We start from the raw sequence: 20,952 nt of genomic DNA on the forward strand, positions 1-20,952 counted from the left end.
ACCTAGTACACAAGGGTAGGTCTTACGGTTGTCTTTGAATTTTAGCATCATGGTAAGTCAGTTTTGTTTGGCCAACATAGCAATGATAAAGGAAGGAGGCTGAGGGACCTTTTGGGGGATGTGCTGTTTTCCCCAAACCCCATCACTCCTAATTGACTTCTATTTCGCACATAAATATCACCTACCTGGCTCCTTGCAGATTTGAGTTTGCATTTCCTCTATTTTTTCAGTGAATACTTAAGGGAACCAGCAAGAAGCAGAGAAGAAAAGAGGGAAGGAATCTTTTTTCCCTTTATTTGTTTTTTCCTCTTTATAGTCTACTGCTGACCATACAATAAAAACATTGTTCACATTTTATATGGAAAGTAGGTGACAGTCATAGACCACTGAATTGTGAGATATCCAATAACTGATTTCTTTCTTAGTTTGGGATCCTGTAAAATCCTTGTCCTGAGACAAGGATTAAGTTCAGGCATTTGCTTTGGGAGGGAATACCAGTAGTGAAAGGGGCCAGTGAAGGGGATGCGTTATCAAGCCAGCTACCACTGTGAACAACTAGAGCTTAATCCCACTGGGAAACTGGAAAACTATACAGAACACGCACTGGAGTTATCCCTGCTGGTAGCAAGGGAGCTGGGGTAAAAGTCAGTGTCTACGGAAATGCCGCAGCACTTCCCAGGGGCAGGCGTGCAGAACAGACTCTTGGGAGAAACCCCTTCTACAAAGAGAGGACTGTGGTGGCATTTGGAAATCCCCAGCACATGGAAGGTCCAAGGGATGTGGGCTTGCACCCACTTCCACCTGCTACAATCTCCAGAGTGCAGTTTGATGAAATCCAGTCTTAGGCTTAGGGTCCTCACTGGCTGGCTCATAAAGGACCAGTATTTGTTGGTCAGAAAGATGCAGCTGTTGCAGAGACTAATGGAGTAACAGAGCCCAGAAGTTGCGGGACCACAGGTCTCATGTTGCCCTGACAACCAGAAGAGAGAAATCAGGCAACTCTAGAGGGCCTTGAAAGTGACAGTTGATTCATGAACTTCTTTCCACATCTTGAGAAAGTGCAGCTACCCAGGGCAACCCTGGTACGTCTGTGGCTGGCTCTGATGGCTATACCCCAACTCTTATTAATCATGGCTTGGGGATGCTACTGGAAGGAATATCTCGGGAATATTTAAAGACAAGGCTACAGAAAAATCCTCGGAGGCACAGGTGAGACAGAGCATTGATTGTTTATCAGGCAGTCCCTGGGGGACTGAGAAGGGCAGAGGCACAGATCCCAGATCTTTGGGCTGGAATGTACTAATGAAGGATCACTCGCAAAACAGTGGCCTCAAAGGCACCATGTGGGCAAGAGTGGCGGAGGGCTGACAGGGAGAGAGTGATGAATTGGGTATTGGTGAAGCGAAGCCCTGGTGCAGCCTGCTGAAATTTAACCGGAGCAGTGGGTCTGATCCAGTGGCAGTAAGTGCCGGGGCCTCTGGCAGGCAGTGGATGCCTCCTGCCAAGGAGCTCTCAGGAACACCCCATGGGCCCTGACTTATGCTCTGAAACCAAGCAGAGGTTCACAATGGAGCAGGAGCTACCAAAGTGTGGATTCTGCGATCCAGTCTCTGAAACAATTATTGCAGTTACAGTCCCTCCTTTCACTTGTAATAAAGAAATTGGTGACTTTGGGGTGATCCCTCTTAAGTGCTGGCCAGCCTTAAGTGGGATGGCCAACCATCTTGGTTTCCCATTGTGAGCACTGAAAGTCCACCTCCAAGGAACTCCCCAGTCCCAGGCAAACTTTGACACTTGGCTGCTCGCCCTGTGGCCTAACTGGCAGTGGTGACTTACCCAAACCCCATGAAAATCTCAATCAGTTTAAGGGATTGACATGAATGAAAACCCTTCACCAACTACCATAATATCAGAAAGGCTAATCATGGTGTGTTTGGATCCTGCTAGAAATGAGACAGGATTGCATAAGAGTCTTTCCTCCAACGTGTATACACGGCAAAACAGGTAGTAATTAGAGGCAACTATAGTAGGTGCCACTAAATGTGGTTTGCCTTCAGTGAAGGATTTAAACAGAAGCCAACGGCAACAGTACCATCCTCTGTGTGGCTTTTCTGGAGATCGGGACACCCCCAGCATGCTCTTGAACTCCTATGGAACTTGATGGGGACACGAGGCAGATGCTGTGATCCTGGTGACCGGGCTGCACTGGTACAGCTGCAGCGCACAGCTCCAGCCAGCCGTGGCGTCCTGCCCACCAGCCAGCCAGCTTCTCACTGCTCCTCTGCTTGAGGCCCTGCAAGGCACCACGGGAGTGTGCTCTCCAGTGTGCACCCGACCCCAGACTGTGAGGAATTGATGCCCCAGGAGCAACCTCCCAGCTGCATCGTCCTGGTGGGACGTTCACAGGGGTTCTCCAGAGGGACCAACCCCAGCTCCCACAGGGGAAACCTGCTCATCAGCTCACACTTGATTGGCTTTTCATGTTCTCCTGTCCCTAACGTATGCTTCCTGAGATCAGCTCTCCCCAAATTACCTACTGCTCCCTGGTCCTTGTCTCAGCAACTGGCTTTGAAGGAACATAGACTGGGACCAGCCCCTTTCTCCCGTAGGCAGAGCGATTCGCTCTCTGAAAGTAAGCCTAGCTCCTTATAGGAGGATCCATTCACCTGCTGTCCCCATTTAAGGAGCTTTGTGAACTCCCCACCACTTCCAACACTGAGTACAGAAAAGAATAGTAGTGACAAATAATGAAAATATTAAATAACTGTATCAAAATATAATTCAATCACTGTAATTGTGACAGAGAGGGACTTTCTAAGCATAAAAGCAAAGGGAAAATATTTACCAAAACTGAGTAATAAATATTACTACATAAAATCTTTCAAAATTTTTGCAAGTCTGGTCATTGTTAAAGCTCAGCAATGGACCCATGGGAATTCATTATAGTATTCACCTCACTTTTATTGTGCTTAACATTATTCAGATTAAAAGGTTTTTATTCATCCTTAAAAATAAAAAGCAATTCAGTAGGTGGATAAGTTGTCAAGAGTAAGAATACACATTTCAGGAAAAATGAAAACAGCAGCTGCTCTAATATTATACAGATGGCTACTTGAAAATTCCAGGGACTGCACTACACAGAGACTTTTTTTTAAGGCAAATCTGATATAACACACATGGCAGCCAAGGTGATGAACTGTATCAGTTAGGAGAGGCTAGGTTATGCCATGATAACAAAAAGCCCCCCCAAAGTTCAGAAGCTTCAAACCACAAAAGTTTCTCTTTCAGCTGCACCTCACCTGGTCAGTAGGGAGCTCTGCTTGTCACAGTCTCTCAGAGAACATAGCTTACATCTGGGACATTGCTAGTCCTTGTGCAGATGTGGGGGGTGGGGGGTGTTCTGCAGCATCTGTCACTGACTAGTAAATGGTTCAGCCTAGAAATCACACTATGTATCAGCCACTCCCACTCAGAATTCATTGATTAAAATGGTTTGTGAGACCCCACCCAACCATGAAGGGATCATGGACCCAAACTGTGGACAGCTAGAAATATGACACATAGCACCAGTGACCACCACAGTGAGCCCAGAAAAACACTAAGAGACTGAAAAGGTAACCAGTCACCTAGTGAGGACAACACAAATGTCAAAGGTGTTTGTGAGTAGTTTGAATGAAATTGTGCAGAAAGGTAATATTTGTAAATCAATACATTGCTTTATGTGGTACTTAAAATATGTATTTGCAAAAAATAATGGATTTATGCAATGTAGTGGGAAATCTTCTGCAAGTCAAAATGCAATATATAAAAGAAAAGATTGGGTAAATATATATGTAATACAAATGACAGGAATTTGGCTAAGGTCCTTAATTTAGAAAGAGCTCTAACAAATCAATAAAAAAATGAAAGAAAAACATAGGCAAAGGATATTATCTTTGGGGCTTGGGGCTTTGCTGGGCTGTTCATAAAGCAACAAAAAAAATGAGCAATAATGATGCAAAAAGATCAACTCAACTGGTCATGGAAAAATATATAACGCAAAATAACAAGGTCCCATTTTGGCCCACTAAATTGGCAAACTAGTTTTTTAAATGTATGATTCTAAACCTTGACCCACAGAGGCTGATTGTGGAATTCTTACACACTACTGGTAAAAAAATAAATTATTAACAAGCTTTGAGCAGTAGTATAGCAATATGGATCAAGAATCTTCAAACATTCATTCCTTTTGCTCTAAATTCCCCATTTTAGAAATTCTGCCTGGAACGCCTGGGTGGCTCAGTTAGTTGAGCATTTGATTCTTGGGATCATGAGATTGAGACCTGCATCAGGCTCCACACTCAGTGCCTCTCCCTCTCCCTCCCCATTATGTTCCTCCTTCCGCTCATACTTGCTCTCTCTCTCGCATATAACTCAATAAATAAATAAATAAATAAATAAATAAAATCTTCAAAACAAAAAAAAGAAATTCTGCTTAAGGAAATAAACAGAAATACAAAGACATATATTTTAAAATGATGTTCATCACAGAACTTTAAAACTTAGAAACAGCCTTCCACATATGTCTAAAAAAAGGAGTAAATAAATTATGTAATGGCTATTTAATAAGACTAATAAAAATTATAGTGTAGAGGAATATTTAATTACATCAGGAAATGTTAATAATATAATAGTGAAAATACATTTGAAGCAAGGCCACAAAAGTGGGTATGATTATGGGTAAAATTGGTATGATTATGGTAAAAGTGGGTATAATTAGGGTAAATTATGATCCTAATTTCATTCTTAAACCTGTCTTTATACTTTGCATTTATATATTAAACTGGCAGGAACCCACAACATATCACCAGGGATTTTCTATTCATGGAATATTATAAAGGATTTTTATTTTCCTCTTCAGGGTCTAGATTTCAATTATTCTACAATAAATATGATTTTTGCAATAAAAAATGCAATAAAATTTTTTAAAAGTATGTCAATGTATTAAGATGTCAGGATGAGTGGAGAATAAAAAATTAGTATAGCTGAGTGTTTAGGAAGAGGCAAGCTATTGTCTCCCTAGTATCTCCAGGGAGGTAATACCAGTGGATCAGGGCCCAGTCTGTCATTCACCCAGATCACTATGCTTTGATCAGCAGGAAGGACTAACTCGCTTGGGCTCCATACTTCTCAAAGTGGGATTCTCATCTCCTGTCACCAGCAGGTGACACGCTGGGTGGGGGCACACAGAGCCACATCACCAGTGTCTGGCCAGAGCTTTACTATAGCTGACAGTAAGCAATTTGTGACATTATTTTTATATTATGGACAAAATACAAAATCTACATGAACTTTTAAGAAATTAGCGGTGAGGGGGTAATGTCAGCATCATGGCAGTGTGAATCATTTCCTTTGTTTCTCCCCTTAATTTACAAGTAGGGAATCCATAACCCAGTAGGGGTTCTTTGCACAGCACACCAGGACTCCAGAGAGAAAGAATCCTACATCTGTGTATCTGAAGGTGGGTGGATTGGACCTTGTGGCTGAGGCAAAAACAAGAGAGCTGCAGCAGAACCGGGGGAACAGCAGCAGTGGTGCCTGTAACCCCAGCAACCCTGGCAGTGGCTGTGGCTCCAGAGACAGTAGTATCCCCAGTAACCCTGGGCAGCAGCAGCAGCACCTATGACCCCAGCACACCTGGCCAGTGCACCAGCAACCTTGGCAACCTCAGCACTGACACCTGTGCCCATGCCCAAGTAACTCTGACAGTCTCAATGACCCCTCCAGAAGAGCAGGTGGAGGGTGGAACATGTATGTTCCCAATACAGCCATAAAGTGCTTAAAAAAGAGGAGACAAAACAAAACAAAACTGTGCTATGTTGCCACCTGCTGGAAAACAAAAGAATGGCCTCTAAATCCCAACCTGTTGAATTGTTAAAGTAAACAAAATTTACCTATATAACAAAGATATTCAGTACTTCAAAGGCACCAGCAGAGGTACACGTCAAATACCACGAAAAATCACAGTAATACGGTATCACCAAAAGACAATGATGGTCTCCAAGCAACCAGTCTCCAAGTCACCAATTAGCAGCTAACTGATAGAGAACTCAAAGTAGCTGTTATGAAGAAACTCAGCAATCTCCAAGAAGACTCAGAAAAGCAATTTAATGAGCTCAGGAATAAAATTAATGAACTGAAGGAGTGCTTGGCCAAAAAGATTGAAATTCCAGAGGTGAAGAACTCAACACATAAGATGAAGAATGCATTAAAAAGTATAGGAGATAGAGCAGATCAGATGGAAAAGAGAATAGGCGAGCTAGAAAATAGAAATCTAGAAATGATTCAGGTGGAAGAAAGAGAACTAAGATTTTTAAGAAGCAAAGAAACCCTGCAAGAGCTATCAGACTCCACTAGGCGGACCAACATAAAAATAATGGGTACACCAGGAGAGAAGGAGAGGGGGGCAGAGGATTATTTAAAGAAACAATAGCTGAAAGCTTCCCAAACCTAAGGAAAGAACCAGACAAAGCAAATAAGTCCACAAAGCTAATAGGTCACCTTACTATCTGAATGCTGGAAGGCCCTTTTCAAGACACATTATCATGAAGCTGTCAAAAATTGATGATAAAGACTCCTAATGTCATCCAGGAGGGAAAAAAATGTAACCTGCAGAGGAACCCTCATTGGATTATCAGCAGATTTCTTCAACAGAAACTCTACAGGCCAGGAGAGAGTGAAATGTCATATTTAAAGTATTGAAAGATAAAAATTTCCAGCTGAGCATACTCTATCCTGCAAAGTGACCCTTCAGATATAAAGGAGAAAAGCAAACAAAAGCTGAGGCAGTTTACCACCACTGGACCTGCCTTACAAAAAAATGTTGAAAGAAGCTCCTCTACCTAAAATGAAAAGAAAAAATACCCCAAATTTTTACTAAAGTGATAGAGAAAATTATAGAGTCAAAATTATAATCCTATTTTAGAATAGGGTGTTAAATGATTATAGTGTAAGTTTATAAGAGAAACGCATTAAAAATGAATATCGCTACTACAATTTGGCAATAAACTCACAGCATAAAAAGAGCTAATTTGTGACAACAAAAGCATAAAAGGGGGGGAAGAAAGTGCCAGAACCTGTATAGTCAAATGAAGGTAATTTGCTATCAGAAAAAAGGACTATTTTATCTATGAGATATTTTATACAAACCTCATGGGAACTACAGAACAAAATCTAGAGCAAAGATAAAACATTTAAAAAGGCAGTGGGACTGAACAAATTGTCATAGAAAACCACCAACCTAAAAAGTAAATAAACCAAGAAAAAGAAACAATGGAGATACAAACCAATCTGAAAACAAAAGATAAAATGGCAAGAGTAAGTCTTCATATATCAATAATCACCTTAAATATAAGTGGATTGAACTCACCAATCAAAAGGAACAGAGTGGATGAATTAAAACAAAGACCCAACTGTGTGCTGCCTTTGGGAGACTCTTCTCAGCTTCAAACACAAACATAGACTCAAAAGTGAAGGGGCAGAGGATGATACTCCAAGAAATGGTAGCCAGAAGAAAGTGGGTGTAGACACTCTTATACCAGACAAAATAGACTTCAAGCCAAAATTGGTAAAAGAGACAAAACAGGTCATTATATAATTATGATAAAGGAATCAATACAGATCTTCCACCACTTACAATGGCTACAGCCTGATAAACCCATCACAAGTTAAAAATAGAAGTTGAAAATGCATTTAATGCATCTAACCTACCAAACATAATAGCATAGCCTACCTTAAATGTGCTTACAACACTTGTATTAACCTACAGTTGGACAAAATCATCTAACACAAAGCCTATTTTATAATAGAGTTGAATATCTCAGGTAATTTATTGAATACTGTACTGAAAGTGAATAACAAAACGATTATATGGGTACAGAATGGTTTTAAGCGTATCAATTGTTTACCTTCCTGATCACATTGCTACTGGGAACTGCAGCTTGCTGCTGCTGCTGCTTACCTTCATGAGACAGTACCATACTGCATTATCACTAGACTGGGAAGAGATTAAAAACTGAAAATTCAGGCAGCCCCGGTGGCTCAGCAGTTTAGCGCCGCCTTCAGCCCAGGGCATGATCCTGGAGACCCGGGATCGAGTCCTGCGTCAGGCTCCCTGCATGGAGACGGCTTCTCCCTCTGCCTGTGTCTCTGCCTCTCTCTCTCTCTCTCTCTCTCTCTGTCTCTCATGAATAAATAAATAAAATATTTTTTAAAAAATTCTGAAAATTCAAAGCATGGTTTCTACGGAATGAGTATAATTTTTGTACCATCATAAAGTTGAAAAACTAAGCCAATCCATCATAAGTCGGGCCCCTCTGTATATCAAGAAGATATAAAAATTATAAATACATACACTCCCAATATCTGAGCACCAAAATATATTATACAAATACTAACAAATCTTAAGGAAGAAATATACAACAATACAATAACAGTAGGGGGACTTCAATATCTCACTATCAGCAACAGAGTGATTGTGCAGACAGAAAATTAATAAGGAAACACTGAACTTGAACACACCTTAAACAAATGGACCCAACAGACATATATAGAAACTTTCCATCCAACAACAATGCACATTCTTAAGTGCGTATGAACATTCTCCAGGATCGATGATATTATAGGCCACAGAACTAATCTTAGCAAATTGAAGAGACTGAAATCATATCGACTATCTTCTCTGACCACAATGACACAAAATTAGAAGTCAACCAGAGGAAAGTGAGTAGATTCAAATATGTGGAAACTAAACAGCGTGTTTCTAAAAAATAATAATAATAATGGGTCAAAGAAAAAAATCAAAAGGAAAATTATCTTGAAACATATTAAAATGAAAATCCATCATATCAAATTTTGTGTGCTGCAGTAAAAGCAGTTCTAAGAGGAAAGCTTATAGCAATAAACACATATATTAAGAATAAGAAAAATCTCAAACAACCTAACTATATACCTCAAGGAACTAGAAAAAAGGAACTAGTCAAGCCCAAAGATAGCAGAAGAAAGGATATAGTAAAAATAAGAGCAAAAATTAATGAAATAAAGATCAGAAAAAAATAGGAAGTATCAACAGAACTAAAAACTGGTATTTTGAAAAGATAAACAAGTTTAACAGCTAGACTAATTATTTAGCTAGACTAAGAAAAAAAAGAGAAGACTCAAAATTTGAAGTGAAACAGGAGCAATTACAATGAATACCACAGAAATACGGAAAATTGCAAAAGACTACTACAAATAGTTGTATGCTAACAAATTATATAACCTGGAACAAATGGATACATTTATAGTAACACAGAACACTCCTACAATGGATCAGGAAGAAACAGAAAATCTGAACAGATCAATAATGAATCAAGAGATTGAGTCAATAATTTTAAAAATTCCCAACATGGAAAAGTTCAGGGCCAGATGGCTTCACTGGTTAATCCCACCAAACAGTTAAGGAGTAATTAGCACCAATCTTCCTCAAAGTCTTCCAAAATTTTGAGAAGAGGAAACATCTCCAAATTCATTCTATGAAGCCAGCATTACCTTGATAGCAAAACCAGATAAGGATACCACAAGAAAAGAAAACTATAAACCAATATCCCTGATGAATATAGATGCAAGTATTCACAACAAAATATTAACAAATTGAATTCAAGAATACGTGAAAAGCATTACACACCATGATCAAGTGGGATTTACCCTTGAGATGCAAGAGTGGTTCAATATATGCAAATCAATAAATATAACTCATCACATCAATAAAATGAAAGATAAAACCCAAATGATATCTAAATAGATAACTGAAAAGGCATTCGACAAAATACAGTATCATTTCATGATAAAGATCCTTAATAGATTGGATATAGAAGGAACATATCTCAACATAATAAAGGCAATATACAACAAAACCACAGCTAACATATTCAATGGAGAAAATTTGAAAGGGTTTCCTCTGAGACCAGGAACAAGGTAAAGTTGCCTATTCAATATAGTACTGGAAACCTTAGCTACAGCAATTAGGGTAAGACAAAGAAATAAAAAGCATCCAAATTAAGAAGAAAGAAGTAAAATTTTTGTTATTTGATGATGATATGATCTTATATAGAGAAAATCCCAAAGAGTCGATCAAACTGCTGGAATTAATCAATAATTTCAGTCAAGTAACAGGTTAGAAAATCAACTTACAGAAATCAGTGGCACTCCTTCACACCAAAACAAGTTGCTGGAAAGAGAAATAAAGAAAACTACCCCAGTCATAATAGCATCAAAAACAATAAAATACTTAGGAATAAACTTAAGGAAGTGAAAGATCTATACAATGTATGCTATAAGACTTTGTGCAAAGAAATTGAAGACACAGATGGAAAAGCATCTCATGTTTGTGGATCAGAAGAATAAATATTGTTAATATGGCCATACTACCCAAAATCATCTACAGATTCAATGCAACCCCATCAAAATACCAAAGAAATAATCCTAAAGGGCAGCCCTGGTGGCGCAGCAGTTTAGCGCCGCCTGCAGCCCAGGGTGTGATTCTGGAGACCCTGTATCGAGTCCCACGTCGGGCTCTCTGTATGGAGCCTGCTTCTCCCTCTGCCTGTGTCTCTGCCTCTCTCTCTCTCTCTCTCTCTGTCTCTATGAATAATTAAATAAAATCTGAAAGAAAGAAAGAAAGAAAGAAAGAAAGAAAGAAAGAAAGAAAGAAAGAAAGAAAGAAAGAAAGAAAGAATCCTAAAAATTGTCTGGAAACACAAAGGCCTTGAATAACCTAGGCAATCCTGAGAAGAAAGAACAAACCTAGAGATATCACACTTCTTGATTTTAAAGAAAGAATACTACACAGACATATTAATAAAAACAGTATAAAAACAAAAATAGACACATAGACCAATCAGAATAAAGAACACAGAATTAAATCCTAGCACATAAGGTCAACTGATATTCAACCAGGAAGCCAAGAACACCTAATGAAAAGATAATTTCTTCAATAAATGGTCCCAGGAAAACTGAAGAAACACATGCAAAACAATGAAACTGGACCACTATCCCACACTATTCACAAAAATTAACTTAAAATGGGGATCCCTGGGTGGCGCAGCGGTTTGGCGCCTGCCTTTGGCCCAGGGCGCGATCCTGGAGACCCGGGATCGAATCCCACGTCGGGCTCCCGGTGCATGGAGCCTGCTTCTCCCTCTGCCTGTGTCTCTGTCTCTCTCTCTCTCTCTGTGACTATCAAATAAATTTTTAAAAAAATTAAAAAAAATTAACTTAAAATGGATCAAAGACTTAAAACAAAAACAAAAAACAGAGTACAATGGTGGTAACCAGGGGATGGAATGGGGGCTAAGACTCATGGTGTTTAGGGGTACAAACTTCTAACAAGTAGTAAAGAAGCCATAGAGATCCAATGCACACACACAGTATAGTGGATATAGATAATAATATTGCACTCTAATGATGGAATGTGATCAATATTGCTTCAATGGCAGTCATATTACAATATATAACTGTATCAAAGTAATACACTGTACATCTTAAGTTTATACAATGTGATGTCAAATTTATTAAGTAATAATAAAAAATAAATTTGGGGCTTGTGAGAGGCTGCTTTAGGCTATTCCCTTAAAACCAGCTAGGTCCAACTCACTGCCCTTTGCCATTAGGTAGTACATGCATATGAAACTTCCTGCTAGATGCTAGTCATTAGCACCAAAAATGTCTCCAACAGTGCCCCACACACCCTGGAGCACCAGGTCACCCTAGGTGAAAAACTCATTACATGAAAACTTTCGAGAGACACTAAACTCCCACTAAACCCCCAGGAAATCCCTGATTCAAAGACAGAATTCAAAGTGGAGCTGCACCATGTATTTTACTTTGTCTAAATTCACTTGCCTTCTTAAAAAATTAGAAGGGGGAGAAGGGCATTCCAATGTAAAGCGGTGCGGCGAGTCTGACTGCCATTCTATTATGTGAGCATGTGCTACTAAACACATGGTAGGAGGGTGCCAGCAGACAGCCCACCTTGAGGGCCCAGCTCCCCTGAGGAGTGCAGACTCCTGCACCATCTGCCCCTGTGTCTCTGGGTGAGCCTCCCATACCCCAGCTGGTCTTTGGTTCTCCTTTACCACCTGTTCTCTGGAAAAAAATTCCTCTCTGGAACTGTCCAGTATGGCAATACTTGCCTGACAGAACTTTGATTGATACAGTGTATTTATTGGGATGTTAAATTTGTAAGTTAACATGGGGAAAATGGACATTTCTGTGATGCTTTCTTTCTATATAAGAACATAATGGGTTAAATCTTCCATTTGGTCAATGTGTCTTTCCATTGGGTCTTCATCTGTGTCCCTCCATAGAATTTCAAAGTCTTATTTAGTTCTTAGCTCTTTTTTTTCTTTTTTTAGTTTCTTGAGTTTCTAAGTATTTTACCCTTCATGTGGCTAACAAAATGGTACTGCATGTCAGATTGCTTTAAGGATTAACCTGCAGTTATATGTAAAGTACTTAGAGCAGTCCCTGGCATACAATGAGTGCCATGGTAATGCTTTTTCTGATTATCGTCTTAGTTTCTTCCATTGCATTCTTCAACTGATTATTGTTGGAATATGACTCATAGTTGTTCGGTTGCGGTTTTTGCCCAGCTCCTGTTCAGTAGAAGCTGGAAGCAGAACTGGACCTTGGGGCATCATTTTAATAGGAAAATGAGGCATGCCAAAACAGCCAATCCCATATGGTTATGAGAGGCAGAGCTCTCAGTTCTCTATACATGCTCTTTTCCCAAGCATCTGTCCCCAGACTATTTGATGCTGATACCCAGTCATTAGAAGCATGGATGTAACTATTACTAACTCATATGAACACACATCTCTTTGGAAAACAAAGCTTAATATTCCTAGGAATTCCAGTATCCTTGTGTATCCATGAGCTAGGCTACACGCCCTAAAACTCAGTAGTTTAAAATAACCACCATTTACACCCTGACCATGGGTCTCTGGGTCAGCTGGGTTGTTCTGCCAATCTGGGGCAGCCTCAGCTCTTCCCACCTGGTCTTGCTCATGCATCTCTGGTCAGCTGGAGGGTGAACTACAGATTGGCTGGTCTGGGGTGCCTTCCTTCACACGTCTGCTGGCTCTTGACCGTCAGCTAGGGCAGTGAATGTGACTGGGCTACGTCTCTCATCAGCCAGAAGGCTAACTCAGGTTTGCCCCACGGTGCAACAGAACAGAGAGAACAGATACAGAGCTCCTTGAGACCTATGCTTGGGCCTGACAACAGCACTACTTTCTATCACTTTCTCTTGGACAAACCAAAGACAGGAAGCCAGACTTAAGGGGTGGAAAATAGACCCTTCCTCTGGTGGGTAGGACTGCAAAGTCATATTGTAGAAAGAGCATGAATACGGAGAATCCTGGAGTCCAAATCACCTCCCACACACCTGACTCCATGGTGACAACGCTTCCAGTGCTGATTCCTTAATTTAGCAAAAGTTGCTTTGTCTCACTAGCAGCCCAACTGTGGATTGGGTCAGGGGAAATTCCACATTTGGTGGCTTAACGCATTTACCCTGATTCACACTTCTTTCACTTTCATTGGGTGCCACTTCTTGACACTGAGCCCAAATCTGAGTCTGTTGGAGAGTGCGATCCCCTGCACCAAGCTGTAAGGATGACACACTTCCCTCTCTGTCCTGGTTTCTGAGAGCTGGTTGAAATGTCATATAACATAGTGTTTAAAAGAATTCTAGGGCTGCCTGGGTGGCTTAGTCAGTTAAGAGTCTGACTCTTGATTTCAGCCCAAGTCATGATCTCAGGGTCTTGAGATCAAGTCCTGGTGGGCTCTGCCCTGAGAGTCAGGCCTGCTTGGGATTTCCCCCCCTCCTCCTTCTGCCCCTCCCTCTCCCAAAAAAGAAGTCCAGCATAATCTAGTCAGGTAAATGCGTGTGTACACCTGTGCACATATATACATATGATTTGCTTAATTTGTATATTTTGAAGTAAAACATGTATTTTAAACTTGAATTATCTACATATGCATGTAACTGTACATACAAAATATATATAACTATATATAAAAAACTAAAGATATATCTAAGTATCTTTTACATCCTATAAAGCCAAGTATAAACATGTATGTACACTTACATTCTTGCTGAAAAATGTCTGAAAGGAGGAATAAGAATTGGGCAATAATGATTACGAGTAGGAAGGGTTTTTCTTTAATTTTCCGTTCCGTATACTTTGACTTCTTGCATGAGGATGTACTACCTTCAAAGCTTTTTAAAAGCAGTTTGCTTATTAATTTTAAGGTGATTCTGCTAGCTTTTCTTACCGTGTTACCCCCAGCTCAAATAATACATTCTGGTAACTTCGTATATTGAATCCTCCCGGACACAAGCAGGAGACTCCTGGGGCCCCACGGGCGGGGTGTGGCCCTCGGGGAGCGGCGCCGCGGGGCCTCCAGCTCTCTCCCGTCCCCACCCAGGGCCGCGGCGGCAAAGGCAGCATCTACGTGTGGGCCTCTGGGGACGGTGGCAGCTACGACGACTGCAACTGTGACGGCTACGCCTCCAGCATGTGGACCATCTCCATCAACTCGGCCATCAACGATGGCAGGACCGCCCTCTACGACGAGAGCTGCTCCTCCACCTTGGCCTCCACCTTCAGCAACGGGAGGAAGAGGAACCCCGAGGCCGGCGTGGTGAGTGCGGTCCCCCCACCCCGCCCTTGGTGATGCGGCGGAGTGTTCCTGCGCTGCGTGACATCATGCACAGGCACTGGGTGACATCATGCGCCACCACCGGTGACGTCACAGGAGGAAGGGGCTCTCCTCTCCTGCCCTCCAAGAATCAGCATCTGTTTTGAGGTTCCAGAGATCCACTGTCTTCCAGGCCTGATAATGCTTTGTTATAAGGTAGAGCCATGCAATGTGCAGGTTGGGAGCAAGAACTGTGATCCCTTTCCAGCTCATTTTCCATAGATTGTCTTTCTTGTTTATTGTTTTGCATTGCAAATAGTGATGAACTCTGATGATCAAAAACTTGCCCCAGCACACCACTTATAAAGACAGCTAATATTAAGAACTGGGGCATCACACCATCGCACCATCTGAGCCAAGAGCCCATGCATTTACTATAGTAGTTTTCATCTTGTTTTAAAATATGTTCATAATTGAGAAAACAAAAAGGTTAAGAATCCCAGACTTAGATTATTTATTGTGTTTTTCTGAGCAGCTTTTCCTTCCTGGACAGCTTGATAACATGGTGAATTTTCCAAGCCCCTTTAAAATATGTATCTGGAGACCATAAGGAACCTTTTTGGATCTCTTCTTCTCTCTGGGTATTTCACTCACATATCACCTTTTCCTCAGACCTCCAAGCCTGGGATTTGGTAGGTGGCTAATAGTCCTACTAAGCTTCATCTTGATTGGCCACCCACCTCAGCTGGGGCTTCCCAGGGGAGGACAGGAAGTCAGCACACAATCATCATTACCAACCTGTGCTCCAGTCCCAAATTCCTGCCTGGACTCTGCCTTGGCAAGCTGGCCTGGCTCTCGTGTGAGCCAAGAGATCCCTTTACCTAAAAGGGACACAGATGTTACCTTGGCTCCCTGAGTCCCAGTGTCTCTCCATGAGATATAGAGAAACATTGTTTTTAATGGCCTGCTTTTCTAGGCAAACTTTGGCTGAGCGTGTTTATTCTTCCCTTTTTGGGAATGCCAGCCTTGTCTTTGCGAAGGGAAAAAAAATGATGCAATGGTGGGTATTCCAAACCAATCCCAGCGCAACAGTACTCACCACTGTCTTGACCTGGTGATACTATTGACTTGTCACTTTCCACCTATTGGTTTTCCTGTCAGGACCCAGGAAATAAATTTCTCTCTAGTCTCTGGAATAACTACAAATATGTTCCTCTGAACAATTAATTGACTTGTTTTTATCTTGTGAGCACTATAACTATAATTGATTGTTCCTTTTTGCATGGGCTACTAAGAAGCTCAAATAAAATTTATGGCAAGGTAGATAGATGAATGCTAAGCTTATCATTACCTTCGTTTTTCTCTTTTTTCAAAACAAGGCAGAGTTTAAATGAAAGAAACAGATAATTCTCTGCTTCCTATTGTTTTGGGATTGAGAGTGGAGTGACTTACTCACTCATTACTGAACATCTTCCCTTCCAGGCAACCACAGATTTGTATGGCAACTGCACCCTGAGGCATTCTGGGACATCTGCAGCTGCCCCCGAGGCAGCTGGAGTGTTTGCACTGGCTTTAGAGGCTAAGTATGTTTCCATCTTGGGGCTGAGGGTAGACTAACATGTGTCTCTCCACCCAATACCAGGGGTCCATGGAGGCAAAAGTGGGCATGAGAGCCTGTAGTGGTCAGGGTCGGTGAACTGTGATGGTCATTTCTAAATGAATCATGGGCCCCAAATGATACATGCACACACACGTGCACACACACACACACACACACACACACGAACACACACACACTCCACAAATAACATCCCCAGGAGAGTACAGTACTAAATAGGGACACATAGATATTTCTTTCTTTGTGAAAACCATCCTATTACCTCTCTGGATCCTTGGCTATTTTACTCCAAAAATACAATTAGCTAAATTAAGGAAAGCTACTGCCAAACTGATATCCAGCAAGCTATTTCAGAACCTGTGGCAATCAGGGTGCTCCCACTCAAGATTTGTTAACTTATAAGGTGAGCTCACTTTTAGCAAAACCACACAGTGTAGACCAGGAATTGGACTTTACTGAGAAAACTTCCCAGCTGCAGGTGAGAGGAGGCTGTCCTCTCTGTTCTCATGATCCCATGGAGAGGCCACATACCGCCTAGACACACCTTGAATTTGATCCTTAGCAGAGACTCCTGTCCACCTGCAGCTCTGTCTTTGGAGTGCAAGCCAGAGGCTGGCCCTGGGTTTGAGGAATGAGCATGTGGGCTTCCGGCATCCGCCCTTGTGGTGGGAGGGCGAATGCCCATGCTGCAGGGAGCTGTTCAAGAACGCAGCACCAGCAGCTTGTGAGAAGTTGGATTCAGGCTCCCAGGGAAGGGGAGTTGAGTTCCCATCCTTGCCAGCTGTTGCTGGGCAACCGGAGCTCCTAGTATCCGTCTCCAGGCAGCCCTACTTGTCTCTTTCCATATATATACTGTGTTTCCTGACTTCCCAAGGAGGTAAGAGTTGATTCCTAGATAGGAAAGGACTTTGAAAGATTTACTAGTCCAACACTCTGTTTTTAAGCAGAAAAGGCATAATTATCCTCCTTTTACAGATAAGGCCCCAAATTGTGAGTGACTCTCTTTTTGGACCAGGCCGAACTTTGATTCTTCTAACAAAAGTCAAGTGGAAAACTTAGGATTCCAGGAGACACTGGTTGAAGTGTTTCTCTTAAGTGCAGAGATCAAAACTCCCATCATATGCGCATTTCCTGAAGATAAAACTGTTTATCTCCAGGCCTGTTGGGCCCTGGTGTCAGAGCTGGCTTGGCTAGGGGCAGACAGCAGGAGCCAGCTGCCTGCTGCTGAGCCTTGCAAGAGAACAGGGAGCCAGAAGTGATCCAGAACAGAGAAGGGGGTTCTGATCACCCTTTAAATCTAAAAGGGTAGATAGACATTGACTCAAAGTCTCCTTGCAGTTCATGGGCTCTGCACCAATTATTCACCATTCTTTGACACACACCTGCAAGATAGCCTTACAGAAAAAAAGCCACAACGAGGGCATGCTTTGTTTTGGAATGGTGGTCATGATTTAAATTCTCCATTGCCATAAGGAGGGAAAAAGTGATACCTAGCAATAGTGGTTCAAGCCCATCATAGAAGGTGGTCCTGAAATTCCTCAGAACACCAACTGCCTGAGGTTGGGTACACACTCAGAGACAAAAGCCGGTGCGAGCAGTTTATTAAAAAAGGGCTCTTAGGAAAAACCAGGCTAAAGTAGAGAAAGCAGGTTAAGGATGGGGAAAAATCCAAGTAAGGATGCAGATCGATCCCATGGGGAGCTGGAATGTAAACGCCTCAGAATGTGTTGTACCTCAAGGCAAGGATTCTGGGCCGCTGTGTTCTGGTGCTGGTCAGTCACTGGCTAAGAACTATGCCCGGGAAGTAAACTCCCAAGGCACCTCTGGCTTTCTGCACCTGTGGGCAGAGCGGCTCCAGTAGCCAGCAGTTAGAACAGCAGCCAAGGATGAGAACAAAATAGCCCTAAGAAAGAATTCAGAAGGAGGAGAGGAGGAAAGCCACTCCATGAACAGTTCTTACAGCTCATCTCTCTTTATCACGAGACAAGACAACTGGGAGGCCTTGGTGACATACGACAGCAGTCGAGGGCTGCTTGCCACTCAGAGGTCCAATTAGAAAGCTTTTCCAAAGCAGTTGGAATGCAATAAACAAATTACTCTGTGTAAATGTATGCCCATCAGGACCATGAAAGAGGAACAACTGCCCCCAGGACTCCAGGGGAGAAAAGGGAAGCCATTATTTTTATGTCCCACCCAGTCACTACTCTCATAAAGTACTTTTCTGCCAAATGCTTGAAAATAGCTTTTTGAGTCACAGGGAATATTACTCACATTTCCCAGTGTGATCAACATAAAAAAGATTTCAAATGATTTCTTTGAAGTGGGGAATGGGGGTGGAGAAGGTAGGGAGGAGGTCGGTGACTGCCACCTTCATATATTTTTGCATTCTCCTTATGAGCCAGGGCTTTCTGTGTGGTTCTAGGGGGCTGAACTAGGTTTGAGAGGTGGGTCATAGAGAGGCAAAGTTCTGGCTTGAGAGAACCATCAGTAAAGTGGCCTGCATGTTGGACTAGAATAATGTTTCCAAAACTGACCTTTCGGGAGATGGATTTTTTTTTCATGTATACTCTTTATTAAAATATAAGAGACAGAGAGAAAGGTGCACAAATATTAGATACAGCACAATGACTTCTTACAAAGTTAACAGATCCCTGTAACTGGCACTGAAATCAAGAAACAGACCATTACCTAAGTACCAGATGTACTCTTTGCTTAATATTATGTCTTAGAGATTCCTCCATACTGTTGAGTGTGGTTATAAGTCCGTTCATACCATTGTGAATTACTCCACTGTATAAATGAATCCTTGGGCTGTTTCCAGTTTGGAGCTATTATGAATAATATTGCTATGAACAGTCTTACACATGTCTTTTGGTGAACATTTGGATGCTTTTCTGTTGGGTGTGTACTAGGGAGTCAGAATGCTGTGTCATGGGGTATATATGTGTGAAGTTCTCATAGATACCCCCAAATAGTTTCTCAAGGCAGCCATTGACACTCCCTCTGGCAGTGTGAGTTACACTTGTTCTACGTCCTTGTCAACACTTGGTATTGCCAGCCTTCCACACTTTAGCCATTTTTATGAATTCAATGGAATTGTATTATAGTTTTAATTTGCATTTCCCTGATAACTGGTGAAGTTGAGCACTGGGGAGGTGGAGTTTTGAAAATAATAGAATCTCACATCTTAGATAAGAATATAAATCTCTGGGGATGGATGGTCCAGGAATCTTTCTTTTCAAGCTATGTCCCAAGGACTCCAGGCCTGGGCATCCAGTAAAACAAGAGCTCTATAAATCTATGAATCAGGATACTGTTGTATGGCAGGTCAGTATCCGGACTCTGCCCCTGACTAGGTCCAGATTGGAAACAAAATCCAAATAACAATAGCTAAACTGAGATAGGATTTTATTTTTTGTCACATGAAAAATAATATAGAGGTTGGGAGCCCAGGGGCTACCATAGGGGTACCACTGGGATTTGGAGGATCCAGCTCTTTCTAGATTTCTGCTCCTCCACCTGCATGTTCTCTAGATGCCGCGGGAGCTCTACCATCATGTTTACATTTCAGAAAGGAAAACAGGAAGAGCAAAGGGAAAAAGAAATCCACCAGCTGAGTCAGCCTTGCTTAAAGGTTTTTAAAAAAAGCCCCACCCAGTAGCTTTTGCTTATTTCTCATTGACCACAACCCTCACGTGATCACCGCAGAGTACAAAGGAGGCTGGGAAATGTAGCTTTGGAGCTGATAATATTGCTGTTCTGAATAAAATTCTTAATAGGGAAGAGGGAGGATAGATATGAGGGAGACAAGAGCTATATCTTCCAGCATCTAAGTGGGTGATCGATCATTCACCTCCCCTGGATCTCTGTTGTCTTATCTTAAAAATATGGAAAGGACACCGAGGCAGGAATCTACTTTTGTCACCAGTCCCCACATGATTCTGATACAGGCAGCTTGAGGATCACAGTCTGAAGCCCCCTGGCTGGGATAATGCAGGGGCTCCACTGTGGTTTTCTTTGCGTAGAGAACTCCCTCATCATGGCAGCCCTTCCTTTTAAAATATTGAGTTGTCTGTCTGTCCCTCTGGACAGTAGGCTCTGAGAGAACAGGGACCTTCCTAAGGTGTGCCTACAACTAGCAAGTGCCTGGAACTGATCTACACTTTGTGACCCTTCATGGAATCACTTCATTATGCAGTACCTTTCCATACATCTGTGCCTTATTTTACCAAAGCCTCAAACCAATGTGCTGAAATTTTATCAAATGAATTACATTGTTCCTAGTCTTTTGAATTATTTGACTTCCAAAAAGAACCATAGAGCAACATTCTTCCAACTTTTTGATTTGAAATAAATTTGTGTTCCAACCCAACACCACACACACACAAACATATACCCACATAGTTTCATGAAAAACTTTCCTATATTACATGCAATCCACACTGTTATTCTTTTCTGTTCCATTCTGTTCATTTTTTAATGATAGTCCCATTCATTAAATCACTGGTTCTCAAGTTTAACTGTCTGGCTACTAGAATGACCTGAGAAGTGTTCACAATTTCCAAAGCTTGGGTCCTGCTCCCAGAGATTCTGACTTAATTGGTCTAAGATGT

The 20,952-nt window shown here is 41.7% G+C and overlaps 1 protein-coding gene across 1 annotated transcript in view; it reads left to right on the forward strand.

Moving 5' to 3' along the window:
* Positions 1–20,952, forward strand: part of PCSK2 (proprotein convertase subtilisin/kexin type 2) — a 255,650-nt gene that overhangs the window by 219,435 nt on the left and 15,263 nt on the right. Inside the window, exons 9-10 of the mRNA XM_055343431.1 lie at positions 14,509–14,724; positions 16,204–16,304. Of these exons, the coding sequence (XP_055199406.1) occupies positions 14,509–14,724; positions 16,204–16,304 (317 nt within the window). The remainder of the gene's footprint in view (positions 1–14,508; positions 14,725–16,203; positions 16,305–20,952) is intronic.

Source organism: Nyctereutes procyonoides, unplaced genomic scaffold, assembly GCF_905146905.1.
Source record: "Nyctereutes procyonoides isolate TBG_1078 unplaced genomic scaffold, NYPRO_anot_genome, whole genome shotgun sequence".
Lineage (NCBI taxonomy): Eukaryota > Metazoa > Chordata > Mammalia > Carnivora > Canidae > Nyctereutes > Nyctereutes procyonoides.